We start from the raw sequence: 23,024 nt of genomic DNA, 5'->3' as shown, positions 1-23,024 counted from the left end.
AAAAGGAGGGAGTTGCTGACTAGGACCTTCAGAAAATGCACAAAGAAAATATTCGCGAAAACTTTGATAAAAAGCATAGTTTTATTTTGTTTTGAAACATATTCAAAGAGAGAAGAGGATGTGCTGTATGAAGGAATTTGAGATGTGGGAAATAATTGGTTAAATAAAATTGATGGGTAGGAAAATATATTAAAAAGTGATGTGAAAAGAGAAGGTTGTTGAAAGAAAATCATAGTAGTCAAGAAAAGTGAATGGAGATATTGTTGAAAGAAATTGGAATATTGGAGGCTTGTGATGGGTGGTAGAATGTTAAGTAGCGGAGGTAGATAGATAGATAAACTTCTTTATTCAGATGAAATGGAGACCATAAGATCCCTTCCTCCATTTAACCCTCAAAGAGGAAGGAAGAGTTAATGCATGGTGGGTGGAATTAAGAGGGGCAGTTGAGGATGTACAGCTGAAATAGGGTGTATTTTAATGTAGATTGTCATAAAATTTAATTCACTGTTAGACTTATATGAGTAGCGGTAGTCCAGGGGTAGAGGTGGTTTACTGGCCAGAGAGCCCAGGTTCTATTCCTGGGTAAGCCTCTTTGGGCACCCTCAGCTCCATCCAAGCTGTGTGATTTTTTGGGTACCAGATCTTCCTGGAAACCATAACCGGCACAGGGAAAGGAACTGGCCCCCTACCCTGATGTGTGAATTTCACATGCCGTCAGGCTTAGTACTGGGTGAACTCTGCCATCAGCCACCAAACTGACCTTTGGGTTGATTACTGTGTTAATGGTTAGACTTAGAAATGTAGCACTGCTTATTTCATGGGTCAATCCAAAATCCTTTGACTACTGCTCTACTGACTATTGCTAATGACAGCTTGAATGCTATCATTGGAAATGGATGCATTCGTATTAATTACCTTATATACTTGTGTATAGGTCAACCCCTGTGTTTTACTTTAAATTTCTGTTTTTAAAAATCTCATGTGTAAGTCAACAAAACATTTCTCATTTTTTTCTCATTCTCGTTTTTCTCATTTATTAAATATTGTTGATTTCATTGCATTAATTTTAATTATAACTTGTGAAATACATGCTCCTAAGGAAATGAGGACCAAAAGAAATATAATTCTAAGCTTATAATAGTAGCTATCGAGTTGTAAATAATTGCTATTTATTTAGATTTTTTTCAATATCTTGACAGTATCGACCTCAACCATTATAATCAATAATAAGATTTTGAGTGCATTCTGACATTTACCACCAGTGCCATGAGTACTGCCCAAATGGTACTGCTACAATTGTTTGCTGTTACCGTTCACTGGAACAAGCAGACAGTATTTTTGGCTGTAAGAAAGGTCATAACTGTGAAATTAGTATTACATGGTGGTATTGGAGGCGAATTTCAGAATTAGACCAGGTGGAGGTTTGACTCACTTCTCAAATAGCATATTTATTAAATTACTAAAAATGCCTTCCATGAATACGTTCACCCTAGATTTTTTCATCAAAATTTTCTATTCAAAGGCTGCCCAATTAATCAGTATTGACATTTGTGTTCATCATGCCACAGTCCATTCCATTTACATTGCTTGTTCCCCAAAGGAGCATAGGTATTAAGGCATAGGAATAATGAAATGCTCCTGAGCTCTTCTGATGAGCTAGAAAATAATAATATATTTGTTTCCATTTGGAATATTGTTTTGTGTAGGTGTACTATTGACTCCTTATTGTGTTCATTTGATGAATTTATTTCCAGAGTTGCACAAGGAGCTCTGCAGTCATTTTTGCTCTGCTGTGACTGTGAGTCTGCCGCTGAAGCCCTTTTAGAATGTTCGAACATTGATGTTGGCGAAAATCTTTCATCTTTCATCAGAATGATGCCATCATTGACCAGGTGAATGCAATAATAGCATTGCTGCTCTGATGGCTGCCTGTGACTGAGAATCACCCAGCCTGTTCACAAACTTGCATGCATCTTTTACAAGAAAAAATGAAAAAAATTGAATTGTATGAATTTATAAAAAGTGATAGAAAGTGACTTGTATTAAAGGCATCTGCAACTGTGCAAAATATGATTTAATGTAACGAAATCATCTTGGAGTGTGATACTCCAATTCATTGTCGACTGCTTTAGTATTCTCGAGTCATCTCCATGTTCTTTGTAGATGCTGCTTGAGCTGGTATAGACATTGAAGAAACAGTGATTTCTCCTTCTTTAGCTGTTCTCACTCTAATGATGTATCGTTGTTTGTGATGCCGTAAGTAAGCCGCCCCAACTACTTTAAAGCCCCAAAAGTTATCAGGAGCCAATCCCCAAAAAGTTGCCACCATATTTCAAAATAATTAATTTTTGGAGATTTACTGCAGAAAGATTACAGGCATGCACAGGTGTTGCAAATTACATTATACAATACATTTTATGAGTTTAACATGATAAAAAGCGGTCCTTATGTTTATAAGTATGCTTTTTTTTAATTTAACTGTCCAAATTCTTGGTAATCGTCCAAACCTGTGAGAGTTGACGGAATGTCTGATTATTCATGAATAGTATTATTGAGATGGACAACTCTTAGGCACATAAGACTTGAAATGTCCTCCAAAGACTGCTGTCTTGGGAGAGATAAATTTTTTTGGAAATGATTCAAAAGTTGAAGGGGTCATCTCTATCAAGTATGGCAGATGCTTTGTAGTTTTCCAATGCCACATTGATCTTAATCTGCAGCATCATTGTATTCCTTAGAAACGACATCTTATGGCACGCGTGCATGAATAAAATAATAAATGCCATTGCTTTGAGTCACCCTCCCCATTCATAACACTGTAATTTCACATCTGCAAATGCTATGCTATGGATTGGTTTCCAATGCAAATGAGCATTCTACTACTCTTTCTAAAGTGTTAGCATCTTGTTGGTCCTTTTCAGATGAATCACAGTTCGTTGTGGTGGTCAAGTCATTGGGAGCTGGACTTTATTTTTACATTTTTGAAATCGAACTGTAGAGCACCGAAGCCCATTATTGAATCATCAGTAAACATATGTTTAATCAACAAACTAAATTTTAATGGCAACTGGGAATTGAATGGAAAAATAATAATATTATTTATCAAAATAAAATATATAAAAAATTCTTTTGAAATGAATGTGAAAGAATGGAAACTTTTATTACTTATGATACAATGCATGGCCTCACATTATTGAAAGAATTTTTCCGGGACTTGAATTTCAGCTGAATTTCAGAGACTTGACTTTGACTGACTGACATTAAAATTGACTCATATTTGGGTAATTATGGTTTATTCCATTCATTTTTTTAAGTAACATACCATTATTGCTCAGTGGGGAGGTAGGAATGAAAGTCGGGGGGGGGGGATCCTAAAATCAGTTAGGTTTGCTGATGATCAAGCTTTAGTTTGTCAGTCAGCCAAGGGGTTGCAAGCATTGCTGAGTGATTTGGGAATTCAGTGCGATAGATATGGGATGAGAATCAAAATAAATCAAACCAAGGAATGCAATTTTCCAGAAAGAAAAAGGCTAAGCTGAACACTAAAATAGGAGGGCAAAAACTAGAACAGGTGGAACAGTTTTCGTATCTCGGAAGTGTTTGGGACAAAATAGTCAAAGTAGTAGGCCCATAGGTAGAAAAATTGGGCTAGGCAAAGAGGTTTTCACAAGGAGGAAAGAATTGATTACTGGGACGTTGAGTAAGGATATTAAGAAAAGACTCAAAAAAAACTTGGATGTGGAGCATAGCTATGTATGGCACGAAAATGTGGTCACTGATGTAGGAGGATAGACGTAGATTGGAGGCCTTTGAAATGTGGTTGTGGAGAAAAATGAGGAAGGTGAAATAGGCAGAAAGGAAATCAAATAAGGAAGTGCTAGGTGTATGGTGGGTGAAGATAGGAGTTTGTTGGGAGAAATCCTATGTAGGTAGGAAAAATGGATGAAGGGCGTATTGATCGGCAGTGGGATACTGAAGACTGTGATACAGGGGAGAATGTTAGGCAAATGAGGAAAGGGCAGGAATAGGATAGATAGATAGATAGTGGTCTTTATTTGGGCGAAATTGAGACCAAACGGTCCCTTCTTCCATGTAACCCATCGTCGTATACATATTACATTAGGCATTAAACTTATGGTCACATTCATGTGTACACATCAAAAAGAAAAGAGTATATATACCTGTATACACACACACATACACATATGCATGCATATACACATGTACACATATATACATGCATATACATACATATATATATATATATATATATATATATATATATATATATATATATATATATACAATATATGTATATATATATATATGTATATATATACATATATATATATATATATATATATATATATATATATATATATATATATACAATATATGTATATATATATATATGTATATATATACATATATATATATATATAAAAGTAAGTGTAAGCAGATGAAGCGGGAGTTGTTATAGAGTAGGATAATAGGGTGTCTTTTGTTAGGAGTCACAATATATTTTTTTAGTAGTATTGTCCTTCTAATAATAATGCCATTGGTCTTTTTTTTGCCACTTCCAGGGCTTTGTGCAAGCAGATGCCCAGTCAAATCCCTCGTGTCGCCACCTGCCTGAATCGATATGCAGCTTCATCGAGTGCAAATGAAGCCCAGCTTGTCACTGTGACTGCTTTCTTTTCAGAGGTGATTAGTTAGTACTAGCCTTGGATAATTTGTATTCATGAGTGTTGATATTAGAGCAAAAATACTTGATTCTATATCCCTTTTGCTCATTATCATTTTTGACCGCATCTAGCATGCTTAGGTTTGCATGATGGTCCAGGGGTTATATCAATGGTATTTCCAGCATTATGTAAAACTTTAATGGATTACCATTGATTTATGCTCCACTTAGTGATTGGTACCAACTCATTGAGCTTGGAGTATGTGCATGAAGTCACACAGTAGCTGCCTTGAGTACCCATACCTTCTGTGAGCAACAAAATGAAAGTTGTGGATGGATGTTGCAAATTTAAAAGAATGCATTTCACTTGAAAAACCTGAGATGCACAACACAGGAATAAGATATAAGTGTGACTTTTATTTGTCATTAATTAAGTTTTTACAAGATCATCCTCATGATTTTATAAATGCTGAAGAATAATGCTACTCACTATATGCATCACAAATTTCCATCATTGTGGTTGAATTTTTAGAAGTTATTTTGGCTATTAATAGTCTGCCTCCAAATCATTGGAACTGGGTTACTCTCCCTTGCATCCCAAGAATGTTTCTAAATACAACTGATAAACCGTTTTTGAGTTGTCCTGGGAAGTCTTGAGGATGTTGAATTAGCTTGCAGGAGGAAGTTGCATGATTTTTCAAATGCTGGGTGCGTTCCAAAAGTAATGCAATTGAATTTCCTGTGCCACTCCTATTGGTCGTCGTGAGATCAAACCACTTCAGGGGGGATGATAAGCCTCTCTCCAAGCTGTGGAAGAGGCAGGACGTCAGTTATTGTGAACCTGTGTCGGTGTGCCGACTGTGTCACGTAAAAAATGGAATTGATGATCAAGCAACGTTACATGATTACTAAGTTTTGTGCTAAACTGGAAAAATGTCTTGAGGGGACTAGCAAAATGATTAGTGAGGCTTACAGGGACACTGCTCTGTCCTACTCACGAGTTAAAGGAGGTGGCTAAATGCCTTTAAGGAGGGATGGGAAGAGTTTCACGACGAACAACGCTCTGGGCGGCCATCAACCAGCGAAACCACTTGTTGTTGTTTGAACACAAACCTCAAGCTTGAGGCTTGTGTTCAACAATAGTTTGACTCTGACCATCGATTGAGTGCCAAGATGGTTGTCAATGACCTGAACTTGTCATCTACTGTTGCGCTTCACATTGACACTGAAGATTTAGCAATGAGGAAAGTGTGCGCCAAGCTCGTGCCCAAGGTGTTTGCCTCAACGCGCTACGAGTCCATGGGTTCCTGGCCAAATAACAGGTGCCAATGCTGCCTCATCCCCTCTATAGTCCTGATGTCACCCGAGCACACCTCTTTTTGTTCCCTCGGATTAGGGTAGCCCTGAAAGGAACCCACTTTTCGTTCATACAAGAGATCCAAACAGCTCGGTGACGAAGACCTTTTGCGAGAGGTTCCCAAAGATGCCCCCCAGGGCACGTACCAGTCATGAATGAGTCACTGGAAAATGTGGAGAGAACAAGGGGCACTGCTTTGAAGAATTTTAAGTGTTTGTGCAAATATGTTCAATGAAAGACTTTTAAAAAATAATTGCATTACTTTCAGAACGCACCCTGTATTCAAGGTTGTTTTAGTGTTATCCCTTCAGCCATAGTAGTGCGATCATATTCTTATGCCTCTGTGTGGAAGAAAAGTGAAGGACAGCAACCCTTATTTCATAAGATATTGGATCCTTCTTACGTATGTGTTAACCTTTTCTTTCCTTACACCAGCTGGAGTGGCCTATTTTAGAGTTCCTCAATGACTTGTATGTTGATTAATTAATTATAGAGATTAGTTTTCAACTCTTGTAGAAAATGCAAAAGATAGTGCTCCAAATTGTGCGTAAATCAAATGCTTTTGACCCCAGAATGCTCATTCACTGAATGTAGTGAACTGTTGAAAAGAGATATCGCATGTCATGACTGAGGAATGCAAGCCCAAATGGTTGAATTAAAAGGGAGTAGACCCTAAATCTAAAAAGAGTTGGTGGTCCGCAAAGATAAGGAGGAACTCTGGAGAGCGAGACCATATGAGCCAGAATGTTTCTCCAGGTGCTGTCACCCATGTGTATATGCAAGTACATTTTCCAAAGATAAGGGTTTATATTGGCCATATGTTCGCAAAAAACCATTGAAGCTTAAGGCTGGGTGTGAATTATTATCTTTGCTTGTGTATGAATCTGAATTAGGTAGTGAGCACTTTGCATGCGGGCATTTAATAAGTTTTGAATTCTTTATCATGCTCTGCAGCTGATAAACCTGAATGGCAATGGGTCGGAGGCATTGGTTGAGGTTGCCTTGGAGCACCTCCTCATGCTGGAATCGGGGGAAACCCCTGCCTCCTCACCCACCATCTCCAACTCATCATCCTCCTCAAGTCTCAAGTCTTCACAGTGGTCAGCACCCTCACCACTTCTCCGCATCCTTTGCCTGCGAGGCCTTGCCAACACCGCCAGCCTCATCAACTCCCAGCAAGTAAGTGGTATTGCTTTGATCATCCGCACTGCTGTTACGTCGGGTAAAGAATTTTGTAGTCCAGAGTAGCATTTGCTGAGAGGACAGAGTTGACAACAGTCTTGGGAATTGTGGATACAGAGTGGACAGTCAGTTAGGAAAAATTGGGACAAATACAGGTGGAAGTAGACAATTTTTAGGTAGAATGTCGAGAGACAATTTTTCTAGTGGATACGTTGCTTCAATTACTGGTTGCAGTGGCACAGGAGTGCTTCATGCCTTTCGTTTTTTACACGATAAACAGTTTTGGACTTATCAGAGTAACAACCCTCCCAGTGGAAATGTCGCTGGACTATCTCTTAAGTTTTATTAAACCCCAGGTGACCCGCCAGAGGATTATCATGACAGCGTTTTAAAATAAAATTCCTCATGGATCGATGGGCACGCATGACGAACTGTGGGTCAGGATTTCGAACTGCATATGAGACGTTGTCATAGAAATACGAAGGATCATTTGATCGGGCGCGCTCGTGAAGTGGTTTCAACTCTGCGCACCTTGCTTGCTCTCTGGAAATATTTTGCTTGTCCCAAAATGGCTGAGTGGCTCCATCAGCGCATAAAAGGGATACCTCTGGAATCGCTCCGGAAAGTGAATCGGCATGAGCTAGCTCCCGCCCCGGTATATGTTGTATCTCAAATGAGCACTCATTTAATTCCATGACCCATCTAGCCAATCTTGGGGTCGGCTCTTAGAGGGCCAGAAACCACCAGAGAGGCTTATGGTCCGTGTGCAACATGAAATATTTTCCTAAAAGATAAACTCGAAATTTTCGAACCATTTGTACAACCGCAAGGCATTCCAGCTCGGTGGCGGAGTATGTCTTTTGGGCGCCATGCAACTGTTTACTAGCGTACGCTACTGGGTGTTCACCATCTTCCCATGCTTGTGATAAAATTCCCGCTACGGCCAGCGAGGTCGCGTCTGTCGTTAAAATAAACGGTTTTGCAAAATCAGTGAATCTCAAGACAGATCGCGAAAGCAAGCAGTTCCTTAAGGTTTCAAATGTGGTTTGTTGATCATTTTCCGAAACAAAGTTTGTATTTTTTGAAAGGCTATTCGTAAGGAAACTGGAAATTTTGGCAAAATTTAGTATAAATTTACGATAGTAGCCCACCAGGCCTAAAAAGGATTGAAGCTGCTTAATATCCTTAGGTTGAGGAAATCATTTGATTGCTTCCACTTTGCTTTGATCGGGCCGCAAGCCCTGTGCGGAAACCGAGTGACCAAGAAAAAGTACTTGCTTACGGAAAAGTTAAGTTTTCTTGGGATTCAGCCTCAGATTGGCTTTTCTCAACCTCTGAAAAACCTTCCTCAGACCCTTCAAATGATCAATCCAGTTCCGGTCATATCTCAGTATGTCGTCCAGATAAACTAAACACCCATTATTTATGAGTCCTTCAAGAACGGTTGTCATTAACCTCATAAATGTCGACGGAGCATTTGCTAAGCCGAAGCTCATGCGATTACACTGAAAGTGTCCTTCGGGTGTGCTAAACGCAGTATATTCCTGGCATTCTTCTTCCATCTCCACCTGCCAGTAACCACTACACAGGTCCATTGAGGAGAAGAAGGCGGCACCACCTAGCTGAGCGAACACTTCGTCCATATTTGGGATCGGGAATACATCCTTTTTTGTAACATTATTTAACGCTCGGTAGTCAATACAGGGCCTGTACTTTACAATACCATCTTCCGTCACTTTCTTTCTAACAAGGATTATTGGTGCTGACCAAGGGCTTGCAGAGGGGGAAATAATTCCCTGTGTCAACATCTCCCGAATTGCCTCATTTAGAGCCTGGCACTGGTTTCGAATGCGGCACGCGGTAGGGTCGTTTTTTTCCGTTTTTGCTCTCGCCTACGTCAATCCGATGCTTGACAACGTTCGTGCACCCTAATCCAACATTTTTATGCAGAAATATCTCCTTGTACTCAATGACGAGCTGTTGGAGTGGATCAAGGGCGTCGACTGGCACTTTGCTGAAATCGAAAAGGGTCATAAGTTCACCCGTTTCAATTGCTTCCAGCCAAAAATTATCGTCTTCTTGCTGACCTTCAAGAACGTTAATCTCGTGTTTTTGCCCTTGGAATAATTCAACTTCCACGTGAGAGTCTCGTTTTAGAATTTGTGTGTCAGCTTTCAAGTTGCACATGACTATAGGAATCCTTCCCTGCTTGCTAGGCAATACTATTGTCGGAAGTACGATTAGATCTCTCTCTTCTCCCAATATTTCCACATCACTTCCATTTGATCCATCGCATCTCACACTATCAATTACAATTGAGAATGGGGGTACTCTAATCGATTTTTCGATTACAATCTTCAGCCCTTCGATTATTATTTCTAATTCACCTGAGCTCCCAGCATCACGGCTAGACCTCTCGGCCGGCTCTTGGCCCCCGCTAATCCCTGAAGTAGCAACTCTTGTTAATGGATGAGAAAATGCAGTCACCCTTGGACTCTTCATTTTTAACCCCATCATCCCTCTTGTGATACGGACACTTAACTGGTGGGTTGGCCGCATTCCTCTGTACATCTCCTGTGCTCGACTCAGTCATCTCTTCATTCACGGGCCCCATATCTCCTTTCCCCATTCCCAACTCAATCAACTCGTGGGAGACTAATGTTACGTTATTTTTATTTGGTACTGGCGACAAGATCTCCGCCCCTACCGTCTCTAACGGGCTGGATTCCCATAAGTCTAACACATCCTGAACATTGCCTTTATCCCGCAAAAACCCGATTTTCTCTTCACCCAGAAAATCAAATTCGGGAAGGCTTGAGCTACTAATGTCTCAGTTGGCATCATCGAAAGGACCGATTTCTTTTTAAAGGGCAGTACGTTATTCTCTTGCTTAATCCTGTTCTTTGAGCTCTCTTGGCTCGAATCTAAGTATGTTTCTCTACCCTCCCTAATCTTCAGTTTTCTATCCTGGAAAGACAGACTTCCCCCATAGCGTGCCATGAAGTCAAGTCCTAGGATGCCATCGTAATTTACGTTTCCAAGATCTGCAATCAAGGTGTCGTGAGGGTATAGGTTCCCAGTTATAACAAATGGTATTGTACATTGCCCTATGACCGCTAATGGGTGGCCTGAAGCACTTCTTACTCTAGAATGATACCTGGATACTTCAAATTGGTGAAGAGGAAAATTCTTTTCATGTAAGATAGAGACCGCCGCTCCCGTGTCCACCAACATATGAAATACTCGGCCTGAGATTTTCGCGGGGACGGTCTAGCCCACTTCTGGCTTAACAGCTAAAACGACGTCTCCCCCGACCGATTGGTTGGGGCAGGAGCCTTTCCCGGCCCTGTCCTGGACACTTAGTCAGGCATCGGATAGGAAAATGACCCATTTTCCCGCATTTCCCACTAAGCACCAAGGGGCAATTTTGAGAGGTATGGGTGCTCTCGCCGCACTTATAGCATTCGCGAGAGGAATCTTCCTTTTACCGACAGTAGCGCGCAATATGCCCAGCCAGTCCGCAACGATAGCAGGTGCGTGGAGAAGAATTGACTCTCTGATTTTCTTGGTAGTCCCTGTGACTCCTCCCTGCGAATGGGCTGACCTGAGGGCGCTCGGGACTATTTAAAGAGCCATTCAAAGTTCCGTTTTGCTTCTGTGACGCTAGTTGCTGCGCTAGATTTATTGGCTATTCGTGAGGAGAGTTGAACTGAAGTGCTTGTACCTTTTTTGAAGGCTCTGGTAATTTCTCACGCTTGCCTCTTCCATGGTCGCATACGCTTCCGCTTCGACAATTCCTTTAGGAGTACAAACCAGCACAAATCTTCCTATTTCCTCCCTTAATCCTATGAGAAACTGTGCTAATAATCGGTCCTCCATCAAACGTTTGGAGTTTTCGGACAGTGGATCCCTCATTGCCTCTCGTAATTTATTCCCCAAGTTCCTCAATCTAGTGGAAAACTCCGTGACACTTTCTAGTGGCTTTTGCATGCAGGTAGTGAACATTCTTTCTAATATGAAGGGAGGTATTTTTACATTAAATCTCTGTTTTAGGGCAAGTGAAATATTTTCATGAGAATCCACTATATGCGGATTGGCCGAAACGAAGTCAGCCGCCGTCCCACTCAGCCGTAGAAGTGCCACCCCGAGCGTTTGCTGTTCGTTCCAACCACTTAAATGGCTTACAATGCGTATACTCTCTAGAAATTTGTCGACACTAACTTCGTCCTCCCCGCTGAAGTTGGGAATTAAATGAATTTGGCTGCCTATGGAGGGATAGGTCGGCGCACCAGGCGAATTACCGATGAAATTACTGTGAGTGCAAAAATTGCCTGCATTCGGTTCCTCATTCCCAGTCAATGTATTTACCGTGGATGTAAAATCAATTAAATTACCATGTTTCTCAGTACTTCCATAGTCTAACTCCCATAGTGAAGCCCCTCGAGCAATACATCTCCCTACGCTCGAGCTCAACCAATCCATTTTGAGGGTTTATCTATAATAATGAATTACTTACTGTGATACCTTCCTCTAGATGCTCTTCATGGGTTGGACAAACTAGGATACTCATTCCTTATGGGAAAGCTATACAAGTGGGGAAAACGTATAGTCTACAAGCCCAAAACAAGGCACATTGTACAAAAAATAAGATATCACTTACGTTCTACGATGCGGGAGAGGGAGAGAGCCGAGCACCGGGACGGGATCACTATTAGAAGATGGCACGACTGGGCAACAGCGGAACGGTGGTAGACGTGGGCACAGTGAACATTACCCTAATCGTCAGCCACGGTGCGAAGCCGGACCGGAGGTGGAGATGAGGAAGCGAGAAACGCGGGCACGGTGAACGTGTCCCCAGGCGGAGCCTTCGTTTCTCGGGGATGGATGGGGGAGGGTCTGATCGTCTAGCCGAAGTCACGGCGAGCGTAACAAGCCTCGTGCTAGACGCGATCACGACATGCGTGGCCCAACTGACCCTGATGCCTTGCCGACAGCCGAATTTATTCCCGCTCCTGGGCATGACCCTTGTCCTCTGATGCGCGCAGCCAGGAGTCATACTCAGGGAAGCAAGGCTTTCCCGGCCCACGTCACCAGCCCTCGGTACTGATAACGGAAACTAGTCATGCCCCTGCGGAGTCATGCCCGGTATCTAGTTTCCACAAATTAGATGATGCGTAAGGTGCCTATCATGAGGGTATCGCAAATGCATACCCTCGACAGTGTTTTATCTTCAAAATTTTGGAAAACATGATAAAAGAGCATATTATTTATTTTTATTCTGGTACCCTGTGCCAGATGTTAGATGTTTCTTGTCAGCATGCTTTCCCCCATAGTATATCAGTTCCTTCAAGTTCTGGTCCCAACCCATGAAAATAATTTTGGCATCACAATTTGGTTACTTCTTTTGTGCATGTGATGAACAAAACTGAAATTTTTCCAGGCATAAGTAGAAACACCAGCTGTGAAATCAATGGAAAATGTATGGTAAAAGGTACCATATCAAATGAAAAGATTATCAATTGATGTTTAATTTAAGGACTGTAAAAAATGGTTATATTATGCAGTTGAAAAGGAAAAATCGTGTACTTATGAGTATCCTTTTCTTGTCATGATATCACCTGAACATATATTTATGGTGGTGATGTTTGTTTTGAAAATATTGGTGGCCATTTTATCAGAATAGTGTTACGTATGAGTATTTTGTTCTATTATAAGCAAGACAAGATAGAATATTATAACAAGATCAAAATATTTTGTTAAAAGGGAGTGAAGAAAACTGTAAATATTCCCAAGAAGTGAACAAAATTGCCACCTGAAATATGCAAGCAGTGGCAGTCTGGTGTTAGCTCTTCGGCATGTAATGGAATTTCAAATGTTTCATTTTGGTTTTATTTATTGCACACATCTCTCGAATACAAATGCAGTACTCTCAGGAAGTTCTGTTGCTTCTCAGAAGATTGTGTCAATGTGCACTGCAAAGTGAACGCCATTTGGTGATATTTTTTGGACTTCTGCCTCTGCTGAAATAGTTTATTTCTCTCTGTATAAGAGCAAATAAGGGTCTATCAAGTACTTATTGTATTACAGAAAAAATGAGACTGTTCTTTCCACAGGCAAACTTGACAGATCAAAATCAGTGAGGTGTCACCTTGTAGCAGTGTCTGTGAGAAGTAAAGCACCACCTTGCTTGTAATCTCATCTCAACTTTTCTCTACACAACAGTGATTCTTGTCTGAGCTGGCACATACTTGCTGAACAAATTCTAGTGCTAAGTGAGAATGAAGGTGTTAGAGAAGCAGCACGTGGGCATTGAATTTCGTTTTAACCTTGGGAAAAGGGAAACTGAAACTTATGCAATGATTCAAGAGGCATCTGGTAATGAAAAATAAGTCAGGCACAGTGTTGTTGCATTGGTACAGCCGCTTCCATTCTGGACAATCCTTGACCGATGAAAAACTGAGAAGTGAATTACCATCAGTGCTAACAAACATCACCCACATCAACAGTGTGAATGATTTAGTGTGTGTAAACTGTAGGTGAACTGTCAGAGAGATTGCCAATGAAGTTAAATTATTAGTTTTGGATCGTGTTTCACCATTTTGCCAGAGATTTTGGGCATATAGGGCATCACGTCCAAATTCATGTCACAAGTGTAAACGGATGAGCGGAGGCAAAAACGTCTCGACATCAGCCAGGAACTGCTCAATCATTCAAATGATGATCAAAACTTCTAAAAAATAATTTTCACTGGCAATTGTTTATGGTTATGATATAGAAACCAAAGCCCAGTCTTCACAGTAGGAAGGACCATCTTTGCCACGACCTAAAAAAGTTTGGACATTATGATTGAACATGAAGGTGATTTTGATTGTTTTCGGCCATTGTTAAGTGATTATTCATGAATATGACCCCAAATGACAACCAGTGAAGGGGCAACATTATATAGAGGTTATTAGAAGGCTAAGGCATTCCATGTTGAAGAAGAGACCACATGTGTGGAGAAGCAAGTCTTTGGTGCTTTCATCATGGCAACACACCAACGCATACATCATTGATTGTTACTGAGTTATTGGCCAAAATCCAGTGATCCCCCAGCCACTTAATGGATCTTGCTCTAGTGAACTTTTTCCTATTTCCTAAGTTGAAATCTACCTTGAAAGGACGCCGACTTGAAAGTATTAAAGACATCCAACAAAATTGTGCTGCAGACTTAAAGGCTATCCCGAAAGAACTGTTCCAGATGGTATGAAAAGCTGGAAAAAACGTTGGGAGTATTGTATTGGCAGCCAAGGGCTGTATTTTGAAGGTGATAAGCGTGATTAAAGGGTAGCTAATTAAATCAAGTATTCTCAGCCCATATCCCAGCAGTCTCATCTTTTTTTGAGCCAACCTTATATAGCCAAGCAATTATATTCTGTGTGTGTGTGTGTATTACCATATCTACCTTACTGGAAGCTGACCCCAGATTTGATATGGTAGTTAGAATACCTCTATGGTAACTATGTTTCATTTCATTGCACGATCACTGCATGTTTGCCATAGGCCATCTTGTATGCAAGCTCTGACAAAGATCTAAAAATATAGCTTCAGACTGGCTTCACTGATGATACTAGTGGCATTCATAGAAATTAGGGATGATCCACTGAAAACTGTGTATTCAGATTCCTAACACTTGAGAGAAAAATCTAAAAAAAAAGATGTACACATTCTTGAAGCACCTTGTAAAGTGTGTGGTATACTTCCATGTATGTATTGGCCTTCAAGTTGCTTCAATTTGTATTCAAGTGAAGTAGCTCAGTGAACATGTTCTATTTCTCAGAAAGGGAGGAGGATAAGTTCCATTTTGAGGACATTGATCCGCAGTGTAGGAGAAGGCACCCTGAAGGACAAGGCAGTGGGGAATGTGGCATTGGAAGCCATGCAAGGACTCTCCAACCTCTTGCCTCTTATACCTGAGGAGACAGTTCGAGAGGTTGGAGTAACAGTTGCCCTACATATTAGACCTTATTTAGACAAGGTAAGTTATCTTTTTTAGGTCATGAGTTATCTTTAATAGATTTTTTCCAGTTACATTTTGGGCAGTTCATATGAACTGCCTGCCTGGTTATATGACTGTGTTGTCTGGTGTACTTGGACCCAACCAGTCGATCCATTTTGGTTAAGATTGTTTTGGTAAATGAAGTCCAGGAAATTTTTTTACAGTCTGGAATTAATCGAGGGAAAGTTTATAAATTTCTTGGAAAATAATATTTTTTTAAAGATCATCAAGATATTGCATTAGGTGCTTGTTAAATATTTTTTTATTGAAAAAAATCAAAAGTTTTTCAATGTAAAATGGTATGGTAAAACTTTTGCTCCCAAAGTTAACATGGAATTCTTCTTAAAACACAAGGTATGGGGTTCTGATGGACAATTTAAAGTCTGTTTTTTTTCTAAATTATACTGGGCATAGTAATAATTATGTTAGAAAAAGCCTGCTCTGTTGTCACTTGGACTTTCTTCAATAAATATAGAATCCACAATCCTTGCGCCACAATTTGAATGGGATAATCAAAAATGTTTTCGTTGTTGCAATACACGTGTACATACCAGATGCTTCATTGAGCAGTATGACATCACTACTTGTTGTTATTGTCACTTCCAAGTGGCAGTATCCAATTTTACAGCATTACAATGATCTTTAGTAAAGTGCAGTCTGCATTGTAAATTAAATACATGGGTCATCCAATGAGTCTTTAAGAAAAAGAGAAAAACAAATTTATTGGTAGATTTTGTTTAATTTTCAGCATAATCTCTTTTTACCTAAATATGCTTTTTCCAACATTCCTCTAAATTTTTTTAATTCATCCAAAAAGTATGAATTTGGAAGGTGTTCAAAATAGAAATGTGTGTTGACAACATTGTTTGATCTTAATCATTTGCTGCTAAGCAATTTTTTCAAGTTTGGAAATTTATAAAAGTCACTGGGGGTCAAATCTGGATAATACAGTTTGTATTTAAATGATTCAAACTTTATTTCCATAATTTTTTGTCATCAAACTTGTGCAGGTGAGCACTTGTGCATTGCCTTGCAGGAAGAGAATTATTTTCTTTGCTAAATTAGTATTTTTTATTGATTTCTTTGCTCAAACAAATGCAATAATGATGCTTAGTACTCCATTTAAATTTATTTTTTGGCATCTTCTTAATGCTCAATTACTGCTTCTCTCTAACTCATAACCTAATTGAAACAGCTGTTGTAATCAGTTTTAATGTAGTGGAAGTAATCAACAAAATATTGTTTATGCTGATAATAAGCTTCGCTCAGAGGCATAGTGGGACATTTTCATTTTTAATTCTCAATAGTACACTGCCCCGAAAAGAAAGATTCGAATTGCAAGGTTTTAACCACCTGATGATGATGGTGAGTCATCAAAAAAATGCAAAATCCTCCAAACGAATTGATAATGAATTTTTTATGTCAGCATGGCCTTAGGTCTACAAAATAAAAAAATAAAACATTTTAAAAGCTATTCCTAAATACCCTTGACAGGTGTCTTGAAATGCAGGGTTTTGTGTTAATTAATTTCCATTTCCAGCACGGTTTCCTACTTTTCCTATGGTTTAAATTCATATCACCTCAATGACATTGTTTTGATGCACTTAGACCCTAACTTGTAACAAAGGTTTCAAAATGTGTAAAAGTCAATGATAAAAATGTGCAATTTTTTCATATGCTTAAGATATTGGTGCGAAGTAAAAATTCCAATGCTGTCATAATGTTATTCCTTGGCTATGGGATTGGTTGTTATTCGTCAACCTCTGCTTACCCTCTTGGCTTTCAGGAGAACAATCCATCTCTCAGAGCTGCATCAATTCGCCTCCTGGGGAACATTGCCAAACATGGCGGTGGAAAAGAGCACCCACCATCGTCTCCATCATTGTCTCCCGTGGAGACGGAGCCATCGGTGATAACATCAGCCAACTGGGATGCATTTGAAGAGCAAGTGAAGAGCAACCTGGTTTGCTTGTTGTTGCGATTGGCAGACAATGAAGATGAAGTGGTTATAGTAAGAGTAACTTATGTATAATATCTCTCATCCCAGTTTTATATCCATTGGGTGTGTGATTACATAAAGAATGCATTTAGAAGTTTATTCTGAAATTACCCGATATTGATAGTCATTATTGGTGATAGTGGTAATAAATTATCTTTATTGGCTGCCATGGTCAAACCTCTTACATAAACCATGTCAATGTTAACATACACTCATTAGAATAAATGAATAGCATTGTACAGCAAAATACCATGCATGCATAACACATGCTATAACATGCATGCAGTCAAGTCAGATCAGTCTTCAAAGTCATAAAAATGTTCTTCTCTGAAAGAATGACCTCATTTTGTTTTTTTCTTAATGGGTGCTCTGGGAAAGGATTTTGCACAGGGTGGAAGTAAATGCCCTCCTCTCAGTTGAATAATTAGGCTGTGTTCCAATTGGTGCTTTTTCTCTTAATGTTTGCTATTGTAATCATGTTGATGTTTATTAATGCAAATTGAGTGTAATTCATTTTTGCAACATTTGAGTGGTGCAATAAGTATTTATGAGGAAACAGTCGGGTACTCAAAGTATTAAGGTTTTACCTTCAAGTCTGTATGCACTCCCCTGCTAATATCACCGTGATGGCTTCGCTTTTGCATAGAGAATGCCACTGAGGAACATGCATCTGACAACCCAGAAGAGAACATGTCTAATGGCTCTCTATTTTTTCCTGATGTTATGTTTTGAAATTATCCTGACTAATTATCTTACAAAAGAAATAAAACCTGAATACACCAGTTCACATTTTTTAAAAGAATTTTGTGTATGAGGCATTCTCTGCTCAGTTCTTCAGCCAGCCATAGGTCAGTAAATTCAGGGACCTGGGCCCTTATAATGTGCGAATCTTCCAATTTCATTAGAAGACTCTGTGCTGATGGGGAATTCTTCACATGAAATGTAATGGAAGTTGTTCCCCTTATACTTAGCAAAAGATTACTAGAGGAGCCCTATCTTACTGTACCTTAAGCTGAGGATCTTACATTCCTAATAAGTAGGCCCTGATAGGTGTTGTAGCTTGGCGGATAAATTGTTCTAGAGCTGCCCCATATGATGCCTTTGGGATGCCTCATGCCTAAATCTAAGGCATATGATTTTTTCAGTGCAATATCTTCCTTGGAAGCTCAGGGAAAGGAACATCTCCTCTGTAGCCCCTGCATTCACCTTTCATCAAACCAGTCTTTGAGTTGATTACTGGTTCTCTGATGATCACTGTTAATTTCTTGTAGTTTAAATGCTTTCATTGGTGGTGAAAGTTGTGAGACTCACAAATTCCATGACACATAATTGATAATTGACCCACTCTTTTAATTTGGCAATAATGGCCTGAAGCTGGTTGAAAGCAGAGAAATAGCCTCCCAAGTACATTTGCCGAAGTGAAGGATGTGCTATCATTCTCTTACTTCTCACACTCTTCTTCTTTTGATTCAGTCCTGCAAATTCGCACTCAGGGAGATGAGCCAGGTGATGGAAGTCCATTGGCATGCTAAGAAAGTTGCCTTGATGATCCAGCAACACTTAATCGACAATGCCCTCCTTCACTATGAAAGGTTCATGACAGATCTGGTGAAATTAATGGTAAGCCTTGGGATTGTATCCCTTCCTTTATATCATGGACATAAACTCTCAGAAGTATTTCAATAAATTTGATGGATGAAACTGGCCAAAATGTCAATCTAAGAAAGTAGAACTATCTTTATTCAAAAGTAATAACCCTGTTGTTTCACCCTTTGAAAGAATATTATTTCATTGCATTTCCATTATACTTAATGGAAATGCAATGAAATTCATTAAATCAGGATGGAAATTTAGAGATGAACCTTTTACTATTTTATTCTTGAAAATGAAATTAAGATCTGGCAAGCTTAAACTCTCTTGTTCCATATTTTCTGTCTCATGTGATTGATTCTTTTTTGTTGTAGTTTTTCATTGTAAAAGAAAAAAATAATGTATTTTGTTGTTCACATTAGAATTTAATGAGTTATGAATAAATATTTTTTGCCTCATTGTTCACAATGGCATCACAGTAAGAATGGAATTTCCATTCTTTTTTCTGGTACAGGTTGAGGAATTTCCTGAGGATCACCTCTCAATGCTGGTCTCAAGTTCCACGTCTTACCTGCATGCCTCCTCTGCCACCATTCGTGGAAATGCTGCACTCCTATTAGGTGAGCCATGCATGAATGGATAGTTTCCAACATATTGTGTCGTGTGTGTGTGTGATTCAAATGAATGAATAGATTTCAATGTGCATTCTGAGGCCGTGGGATGGATTCCATTTTTTGATAAATAAAAGGTGAGGAGGTGCAAATTAAAGTTCTCTTTCATTTGTAAAGGATTATTTTTGCTGCATTGGTAACGGAACAGAAGGTCTGAAGTATGCATGTAACACAACACTTATGGTCTTTTCTTTTCAGCTAACTGACAAATAATATTTGTTACAATTTGCCGAACTTTTTTTGTAGATTTCTGGATATTATTTCTACACATTGATCTGCACAAAAAATCACATGAGCAATCATGCCAGTGGAGACTTATGAAACATTTAAGCTTAATTTATGGAAATAACCAAAAATAATTCATTCATCAAATTGGCCATAACTCGCATCTTTTATATGTTAAGGTATCACCTGAATGAATGATAGTTATCATTACCAGTATTTCAATCTTAAGATTGGTTTACTACATTCATCCAGTCTTAATTCAATGTTAATTTCCTTGCACACCCTGATAGCATCTATATTTTACATCTTTCTTCATTTGTCCTCTATACTTGTCCCTTGGCCTTCCTTTGCAAGATCTCCCCTTCTATTTAGTTTCTAACTAATTCATTGTGCCTCAAGGTGTGTCCAATATAGTGTCTACTTATTCCTTGCCATAGAGTTCTCCATATTGTCCTTTTCTCATCTGCTCTTTTATGTACACTTCCCCGTATCTCTTCAGTACCGTGTTTGTTTCAAAGGCTTCTTTTTTTTGCTCTGCCAATTTTCCAATGTACAATGTGTCTGAACAGTAGAGAGTGCCATGCTCTATGTGAATGTTTTGATGAACTGCTTTGTTGTTAGCAACTTCAGGTTCTTTGAACATATTACAAGAGATGGCCCAGAAGTACCTGGTCAGACTTAGAGATGGCGGAAGTTGTTTGAAAAATATCACTGTGTTAGAAAGTATAGAATATATAAAGCATATGCTTCAAGTTTGAAGGTGCTACGTTGTTTAGTATTTATTTGACAGTCATCAATAATGAACATTTTCAGTGAAAATGGAGAAAATCAGTCATCATTAGGTGATATAATACTTTTATTTGAAAGGCCTCAGTCTAACCAATATAAAGGCTGAACTGGATTCTACTCTGGGTGAGTCTGCTCCTTTGTTTACAACAGTAAAATATTGGTTAGCAGAGTTTAAACGAGGCCCTACGAGCTGTCTGGACAAGCATCGCATTGGTGGAAAAAATGAGGTGACAACTCCAGAAACGGTGATGATAATCCACGAAGTGATACTGGATGATCATCGGCTAAAAGTGCACGAGCTAGCAGACATAATAGGCATTTCAAAAAGGGCAGTACATGGCCTATTAACTGAAAATTTGGACATGAGAAAGCTGTGCGCAAGATGGGTGCCGTGTTTGCTCATGCTCAAGCAAAACCAGTGTCATGAAGATGTTTCAATTGAGTGTTTAGCAGAGTTTCACAGCAACAAAGCAGAATTTTGTACCTTTTCATTACCATGGATGAAACATGGGTCCATTACTTCACACCTGAGACAAAAGAACAATCAAAGCAATGGATTCAAAAGGGAGAACCGGCTCCAATGAAGGCGAAGACGGTTTCATGGGCAGGCAAGGTCATGGCATTAGTTTTATGGGATGCCAATGGGATAATTTTCATTGACCATCTTGAAAAAGGAAAAACTATCAACAACGAGTATTGTGCGAACTTATTGCAATGTTTGGGTGAAGAAATCAAGTAAAAGTGGCCGCATTTGGCTAAGAAGAAAGAGTTGTTTCATCAAGACAATGCACCAGCTCACAAATCCATTATTGCAATGGCCAAAATTGATGATTAAAGTTTTAATTGCTACCTCATGCAACTTATTTGCCAGATTTAGCCCCCTCGGATTATTTTCTGTTTGCAAACTTGAAAAGCTTGGTGATCAAAGATTTTCCAGCAGTGGAGAAGTGTGTTGGCAGTTAATGGCTATTTTTAGGAGTAAGACAGTTCCTGTTATAAAAAGGGTATCAAACTTTTTGAGCATCGCTGGGAAAAATGTATAGAGCTGAAAGGAAATTAAGTTGAAAAATAAATACATTTTTTCCAAAAATTTTTGTGTTTTCTTTGTTGGGTCGGGTACTTCTGAGATTACCCTCGTATTTGGCTCATCTTCAGGTTATAGATGTTCTTATGGAATTCACATTAATGTAAGCAACCAATTTGAAATATATTCAAGCAGTAAAATTAAATTTCACGGTTTAAAATTGGTCCATGGTTCTAGATTGTTCAAGAATTCCTATATGCTCAAGTTTTACGAGCAGAAGATTGTTGTGGATAAAACCATCACCTTTGTAAAAAATTATTTCATATATAATTACCATCATTCATAAAATTGTCAATTCAATCCCCACCATTAGGTAGGATTATTGTATGAATTTGGAACTATAAGAACATGTTAAGCACTAAATCACTCAACGGAACAATAATTTCTAACATTTACCTGGGTATATACAGTAAACTTACAATTATCTGTTTTGCACATTACCCATGCTATTCCCTCTTCCCAGCACCTCACTATTTTAATGAATTTACAATCATAAATTTAATGAAATACTTTGAAACTTTTTTATGATTTAAAAAAAATACGTCTGAAGTACATTTGCTTAAATGTTGTTAATTGCACAAAATAAAAGCTGTCAATTCTATTTTTTATTTTAATTTAAATATTTTTGTACTATTCTTATTTTCCCATTATTGTTTCCCTCAGATCAATTAGCTGTGAGAATTCCATTTTCTCTTTTAAGGCAAGGAAATATTGCCTTACTATTAAAAATGAGTCATTAACTATCTACCCTGAATTATTTTAAACTGTATCATTTGATGAATATGAATCTGTATCAGCCATACTATTTTGAAATTTGTTCTTTGTCAGTATTTTTTTTCTGCCTACATGATTGGTTTAGTTTTCTGAGAAAAATACATTCTGCAAATCACTTTATAATAGTTTTGTGCTCTTCTAAATCTAAACTTCTACTGTTATATTACATGGTTTAAAAACGGAGAAAAAATACTTTCCATTTCTAAAGAACTACCATTTATATAATGACCATATTTTCCACGTATTTTGGTTATCCACGTTTTAAATTTTCTGTGTTTTATGATGCATTCATTAGGATGAGTGATGGAGAGTTCACTGCATATTAACATGCATGCATGATGAATGATAAGAGTTCAATGGAAGGAATTGAACCAAGTTTTATTGTGCAGGTAGAGTAATTAATTTAAGGGAACAGATTGGAGCGCTGTCATTGACTTTGGCGTCAACTCCTTTGGGTTTTAGGGCAGCTGTTTGGGAGCATGGAGGAGAAGAGGAGGACAGTTCTGAATGAGAGTGGCGGGGTGATGAGCTCAAGTGACCTCATCCCACTGGAATCCCTGTCGGCCCGACTCTCGCAGCTCCTGCTCACAGACCCTGAACCATTGGTCAGGGCCAAGACTGCAGAGGCCAT

The 23,024-nt window shown here is 38.9% G+C and overlaps 1 protein-coding gene across 1 annotated transcript in view; it reads left to right on the top strand.

The window, feature by feature from the left end:
* Nucleotides 1-23,024, top strand: part of LOC139694895 (maestro heat-like repeat-containing protein family member 1) — a 50,241-nt gene that overhangs the window by 26,743 nt on the left and 474 nt on the right. The window contains exons 9-16 of the mRNA XM_071593396.1: nt 1,755-1,892; nt 4,584-4,704; nt 6,996-7,220; nt 15,043-15,240; nt 17,048-17,272; nt 18,734-18,880; nt 19,365-19,470; nt 22,856-23,024. The exon at nt 22,856-23,024 is cut by the window's right edge and continues 474 nt beyond it. Coding sequence (XP_071449497.1) covers nt 1,755-1,892; nt 4,584-4,704; nt 6,996-7,220; nt 15,043-15,240; nt 17,048-17,272; nt 18,734-18,880; nt 19,365-19,470; nt 22,856-23,024 — 1,329 coding nt within the window. The remainder of the gene's footprint in view (nt 1-1,754; nt 1,893-4,583; nt 4,705-6,995; nt 7,221-15,042; nt 15,241-17,047; nt 17,273-18,733; nt 18,881-19,364; nt 19,471-22,855) is intronic.

Source organism: Hetaerina americana, unplaced genomic scaffold (genome assembly GCF_022747635.1).
Source record: "Hetaerina americana unplaced genomic scaffold, ioHetAmer1.1.p SCAF_59, whole genome shotgun sequence".
NCBI lineage: Eukaryota > Metazoa > Arthropoda > Insecta > Odonata > Calopterygidae > Hetaerina > Hetaerina americana.
Note: the sequence above shows the minus strand (reverse complement) of the source record. Positions and strands in the feature narration are given on the sequence as shown.